The 6,731-nt window shown below is 43.3% G+C and overlaps 1 protein-coding gene across 1 annotated transcript; it reads right to left on the bottom strand.

The window, feature by feature from the left end:
• Positions 1 to 2,184: 2,184 nt before the first annotated feature.
• Positions 2,185 to 6,238, bottom strand: cyp26a1 (cytochrome P450, family 26, subfamily A, polypeptide 1). The gene is made up of 7 exons (XM_076149670.1): positions 5,957 to 6,238; positions 5,004 to 5,228; positions 4,594 to 4,875; positions 4,340 to 4,489; positions 4,113 to 4,247; positions 3,381 to 3,527; positions 2,185 to 3,023 (listed from the first exon to the last, which is right to left on the bottom strand). Exons 1-7 carry the CDS (start codon positions 6,143 to 6,145, stop codon positions 2,685 to 2,687), a joined length of 1,467 nt encoding a protein of 488 aa, XP_076005785.1. The 5' UTR covers positions 6,146 to 6,238; the 3' UTR covers positions 2,185 to 2,684.
• Between the last annotated feature and the right edge of the window lie 493 nt (positions 6,239 to 6,731).

Genomic DNA, 6,731 nt, shown 5'->3' with positions numbered 1-6,731 from the left:
AATGAAGTTTAAATTCCAGAGCACAAACAGCGTTTTCTCTGCCTCCTTTCATGTCTCTTGCTGCCTCTACTTCCTCCCATCACCCATCCTTTACTTCTCACATTTACTGTTCATGGCAACAAGTGTTTCGGTATACAAGTGCTGCCTTCAACGATACTACTTCACAAGCTATTACATTGATTTACTCTGGACCATGTTCAGACCCAAGGATCTTATTGCGAGCGAGCTAGTTTAAAACCTCTTTCACCACCATGTTGTAAATTCACTACAATGGTCCCAGATTTAGACAAAAATGGCCTTGGCCGTGCAAAGTTTTGTCTCTACTGGGTGATGGTGAACAATGGAGGAAAGCAGACGCTCTTTAGAAGGAGGAGAGGAGGCAAAGTTCAGAAAAGTTCATTCACATCGTTCGAGGGCTGGACCGGCAGGGATAGGATGGCCAGACATAAAGGTGTCAGCCACAATTTACTATTAACAATTTGGGCATTAAGCTGAAACTCTTATCCACAGTGACTTACAATACATACAATAGTTCAGCATTTGTGGATCCAATAATCACAAGCAGCACAGTAATAAACAAGGAGCAGGGACAACAGTACAATGCTAAGAAGTCGGCATGCAGCGGAGGGAGGGAGGCTGTAAATCAGAACCGCACCAGAAAGAGAAACAACTTCTCAAAGAGGCGAAAGCAACATCTGCCTGTAGAGCTGCCATGCTGCCAGCCCAGCGCTTATGCAGACAAGGAGATAAAGACGTTTGGAGTTATCTGAATTATGAGAAAAGACACGATCAAACTGTTTTAAATGCTGATAAGACTTTCCAAACTTTAAATCAATGTTTGTAACAGTCCACTGTAAAATGTTACACCAGTTTTTAATCAGAGGAGCCCGCTGTAAGAAATGTCAAGATTTTTTTTACTTTGTTGCAAAAGGCTTCATTTCTTTGTGCGTATGCTCTCGCTCTCTATGTCTCTGTCAATGTCGATCATAAGTGAGAGCACACAGTAAAAAGTCAAACTCTTTTTACAAGCAGCCACCTGTAGGCAGGTGAAAATTAGAACTAAAGAAAACCTTCATGACATTCATTCCTCGTTAGCTCAGTGAGTAACGCTGATGGTTGTTGATCGCAAGGTTTTAAGTTCAATTCCCAAATAACAACAAAGTCACACTTTTCATGCACGCACACACATGTCTATCCTGTTGAGTCAAACAGCAAAGAACACAACAGCAGGCCTTGAACTCACAACCTTGTCATCCCCAACCATCAGCTTTACTTGCTGACCTTAAGAGAAATGAATTTTGCCAGAGTTTTCTTTGGTCCTTATGCTCACTTTATGCTCTTTTAAAAATAGTTTTACTTTTTACAGTGTGAGCACACTGAAAGAAGTGACTCCTGACTTTACTGTGGGTGATCGACATAGACAGACACATAGAGAACGAGAGCAAACGCTCCAGAAACCCACAAGAAAATTAACAAAGTTTTCATATCCTGACATTTCTTACAGTGGGATCCTCTGATTAGAAACACCTGTAACATTTTACAGTGGATTGTTAAAAAGTGATTTATTTAACATTTAGAACTTATAGTGTTATATTGTTCCTCACAACAGTGTTTTAATTTCTTAGAATCAAATAAATTAGTTTCAGGTTCTTAAAATTTGTTAATGTGTTATCCATACAGATTTACAATTCAGACTCTGACAGCTGGAAACATTAGATTTCATTGAGAGGAACAGTGTAACATCTAAATGTTAAATATAATAACTTTAAGTCAAAGTTTTCAAAAGTCCACTGTAAAATACCACAGCTGTTTTTAATCAGAGGAGCCCCCTGTAAGAAATGTCAGGATTTGGGTGATGTCGATCACCCAAAGGAAAGTGAGGGTAAATCACTTTTTACAGCCACCTGTAGGCAAGTGAGCATTAGAACCAAAGAAAAACTTGAAAAACATGTATTCCTCTTTAGCTCAGCCAGTAAAGCTGATGGCTGGTGATGACAAGGTTGTACGTAGCCTGCTGTTGTGTCTTTTGCTGTTTGACTCAACAGGATAAGTTTGTGTGTGTGTGAAAAGTGTGAGTGTCTTTCTTTGATGTTTGAAGGTTGGGCACATTATGTTTGGAGAGACTGTAGCAGATTTGACAGTCGGGATTGTTTCAACTTGATTCATATTCAAAAGACAAACCGGGATACTTCAAGAAAACTTTATTAAATAAAAAACCCCATACAATATTACATGTCACTTAAATAAGTCAGGATAAGATACAAAAGTTATATAACTCTACATTACAAATGTACATGGTTCCATAGAGACACCGCTGAGCTGATTTCAGTGTTCCATGTGTATAGTGCTTCTCGTTTGTTCCCAGCTTAGATACAAATCCAATGTGTTAACAAATCAAAATATTACATGTAAATTACTTTTCATCTCAATTTATCTACAACTGTCCGTATACTGCATATGACTCACTTCATGCGAAAAAGCCACATTAACATGTGAGCAGTGAGTGAGTTTTCATGTGTAAATGCAGCATTTGACACATGCTGTGTTGCCTTCAGTCACACCCCCCCTGGTGTCCTATCACAGAAGTCATCCTTATTTTAGTCACTCCACAGTATCACAATGATCACATAAAGGATTCTTCCTACTAAGAGGCTCTTGGTAAACACAGCCCTCATAGACACAGCTTAGTTCTGTACATAGCTGGTGAACTTGGTTGGCAGATTGTCCACAGGATACACAGTAGGTCCTGTTTTCATGGTGGGTGGACCATTTAGGAGGGTCCAGTTACACTTTGTGACCACTTCCACCAGGAAGATCTTCAGCAAGACCTTGGCAAACTCTTTCCCGACACACATCCGGGACCCACCGCCGAACGGTATGTACTGAAACCTGGAGGAGTCGGTAGAGGGCTTGGTCATGAATCGCTCCGGCTGGAAGTCTTCCTTGTTGGGGAAGATGTCTGCCACTTCGTGGGTGTCACAGATGCTGTAGATGACATTCCATCCTTTCGGAATCTGGTAACCCTGGCATGGTGAGAAGAGATGATTGTGATTAGAGCATTTCAATGGATCAAACAGCGATTTCAAACATCGATTTCCATTGTTTTACTGTCATTACACAGAATTTCAAGCTTTTAGATGATAAAAGCTGCACCTGGTTATTAAGTAGTAGCAGTTATAAATCAAAGAAACAATTTTGCTTTTAAGCCAGAACTCCAAAACAGTAACTGGTTTTGATCACTATTGATAAGAAAATATAGAGTGATTTGGTTTAGTCTGAGTTTTGATATCCTGTGTGAATATGTTTGCTTATATTTTCACTTCTCTCCAAATCTGAGTCACCCTGCAAACCTCGTACACATGAGCTGCTTGGACACTTACGTTGAGTTCAAAGGTCTTGAGGGCCACTCTGAAGCCGCCTGGCACAGGAGGGTTGATCCTCAGCGTCTCCTTTATCACACAACTGGTGTATTTTAACTGCTCCAAGGACTCAAGGTCCAGACTCTGGAGGTCTATTCCCTGCTCCTCCTGAACACCAACAGACAGCGGGGGGAAGAGGGAGAGAGAGGTTGCTGTTATTGGAGTGCATGTCGTTGACACATAGGTGAGACAACACCGGTTCTTTGTTTCAATCGTCTTTTTTGCTACAAGCGTGATTTTCACATTTTCTAGCCATGTAAACTGGTTTTAGTCCCATAAAGTTCCGGACAGGACACAGACACGCTAATACATAAACAAATAAGCAGTAACTGCCTTTTTCTGAACACATTTCACTTCTACCTGCACAACCCCCTAAAAGTATGATGTCATCATTTTAGCCCACAATTGCAATTTGTGAACTGGATAAACTCTGGGGAGGAGTTTGATGTTTTGATGTTTGTTTTTGCTTTATAGTTGCAAGTATGGTGTCACCTATCAGTGAAGTTCTGCAAGTCCTTACTCCATGACACTACGACAGGATGTGGTGTGTTTGTGACCCATACTAACACTGCATCCTTACAACCTCCCTTGACTAAAGTAATGCTTGCGCTAGTCAGTACAACCACGACTACACTCATGGGGATTAAAACCAGTTCTTGAACTACTATCCAAAGCGGAACACAGTCTGGTTACCTTTTCCATCAGTTCCTGCCTCAGTCTGCCCACAGCTTCAGGGTTGAGGCCCAGGAGCATGAGCAGAGAGGTGGCCGAGCTGGCTGTGGTTTCATGGCCCCCAAAGAGCAGCTCTGTAGCAGACTCCTTAATGGCCTGTGAACAGAAATCAGACATGTGTAAGTTTTAAAACTAGACCGTTTGCTGGACCAAAAGACATTGCGAGTTTGTGTGTAAAGAATCTGCACCTGCATGCTGCAAGGTTCTCCATTCTTCTTGCTGCTGTCTATGAGCTGCTGCAGGGCATCGGCGTGTTTGGACTCCACGCTGGACGCCTGTACCTTCTTCCTGATGTTCTCCTCTATCTTGGAGTGGATGAAGTTCCTCGCCTTTAGACCCTGGAGTTTAGGAAAGCAGGAGAGAGACAGGGACAGGGTGAGATCCAGTACCTGGAGATGTACTATACAAACATCTACATTCCTCTCTGGAACTCCTCTCTTACCCTGTACAGGCCGCTGAAAGGCACGTCGATGGGAAGCGAGAACAGGTTCTTGATCATCTCCTCAAAAGCCTCCACCAGCTGATGCTCGTCGGTCTTGATCTGCTCCGGCTCGAAGCCCAGCAGGATCCTCATGGCGATGCGGAACATCAGCCGCTTCATCTCCGGGTAGACCAGAACGCACGAGTCATTCACCAGCCACTCCTTCACCGCCGCCCGCACCTCCTCTTGAATGATGGGGATGTAGAGCTCCAGAGCCTCCCTGGAGAAAGCTCGCATGATGGCCTACGGATAGCAGATGTCGGGTTATATAGCTATACTTAAAGATGGCCTCGTGTATAAGCTTAATATCGATTTTGAGATTAAAACAAGTCCAACAAAAGGGAAACATCAAATTAAAAAGTGCAGCATACCTTCTTCTTGGTCTTGTGCTGGGGTCCATGCATGTTGGAGAGCGTGTCCGAGCCCAGGATGGTGCGCACAGACGCAGGCCACTGCACAGCCACCAGCTTGTGCTCTCCCAGGAGGATCTGCCGCACGTTATCGGCTCCGGTCACACGCACGGTGGGGTTCCCAAACAGGTGAGTGCGGTAGATGTATCCATACTTCTGACGCTTCATCCGCAAAAACTTCCTTCTCTGCAACAATCACGAAATCCCAACATTTTTGTTAATGCACATACAATACACTTGGATACAGTTTCCAGGTTCTAATACTTTTAAAAACTTGAGTGTAAGTATATTTTGTAGAGCATATGTCAAAGGTAAATATGGGATTTTTACTGACGGCTGCAGTTCCTTGATGACAGACGAATGGCCTAAATTACTTTGCAAGATTTCAAATTCAATTCACATTTAAGGAGTAGCGATCCTATAAAAATGTTAATTTTTTCGTAAAATAAAATACAGCCATAGACTCAGGCTAGACTAGAGTGGGAATAGATAACATACAACAACTAACTTCAACACTCAAACAGTATCTAATGACCTGTTGTTTTCATGCATTTGTCTCAAAGCCACACATACAAGGACTGACAAATGAGCTTGAACTAGAAGCCTTAAATTTACATTACATCTAACAATATTGATTTAATAAAAGAAATGAATTCCTTATGTACAATGTCAAATTTTTTATTTATTTAAAAAATCCCCTGACCTTCATTCTACTATAACTTCTGCTTTCTTCAAATGGTAAACAAACTGATGATCTCTTTTCATTTGCAAAACTTCACTGTTCTTCTTAAACACTAGTATGATATGTTTGTTTACTATTACTCCAGGTGAACTTTGATTTTAGGTGTGTGTGTGTGTGTGTGTGTGTTGTCGTCTATCTCTGCATGCAGACAGAGCAGTGAGAGTGTGTTTACCTGCAGGATGAGTTGCAGCGTCTCTCCGATGAAGGGTAAGCCCATGGAGCCGGGGGGCAGCGGGCAGGGGCAGCTCGGGTCTCTCCCCCGGATCATGTACACCTCCCACAGCTTGACGGCCACAAGGAAGAGCAGGATGGGGAGCACGATGGTGCAGAGGACGGAGGCCAGCAGAGTGCTAAGGGCCATGCTGCCGTCCGGGTGGAGCTCCGATAGTGAATGAGGCTCGGACCGGCTCGTTCCGTGCCTTTATAGGCTTGCGGGCGCCGCGGCCAGCCTCTCACCTTCTCCTCCCTCTGATAAATTAGTTCACACAAAGTTCATCTTTAATTGTTGGCCGTCTCTAGGCTCCGCCCCTCCCGCCCCCCTGACCTGCGCTCGCTGCCTTCCTTCGCCATTTGTTTCAGGAGGGCACATCTTTAATCCTTATTACCTCCTGTAAGCACGCACACAATCCACGCAGATTTCACTGTGAAAAGGTGATGAGCGCCCACGACACAATGGAGGCGCATCCCGAGACAATCGGGCGGCTCGTTTACACACTCATTAGCCCGGTTTAAGGATCAGGAATCATGCCTGCGGCGAGACGCAAAAGGCTTTTAATCAGGCTGAAGAATGTTCTAATCCCCGCACACACACCCTCAGCCTGCCTGCTGCCCCTCACACCGCAGCTTTAGTGATGGAGTTTAGATTAGGATGAAGAGTCACTGCGCAATTTAATAACTTTCATTTAACTTTCATTTATCTATAATTTATCTATAATTTATTATAATAG

The sequence above is a fragment of the Genypterus blacodes genome, unplaced genomic scaffold, assembly GCF_046128005.1.
Source record: "Genypterus blacodes isolate CSIRO-AG114 ecotype Tasmania unplaced genomic scaffold, CSIRO-AGI_Gbla_v1 ptg000046l_1, whole genome shotgun sequence".
Taxonomy (NCBI): domain Eukaryota; kingdom Metazoa; phylum Chordata; class Actinopteri; order Ophidiiformes; family Ophidiidae; genus Genypterus; species Genypterus blacodes.
The sequence above is the reverse complement of the archived record's forward strand: the minus strand, read 5'-3'. Positions and strand labels throughout refer to the sequence as shown.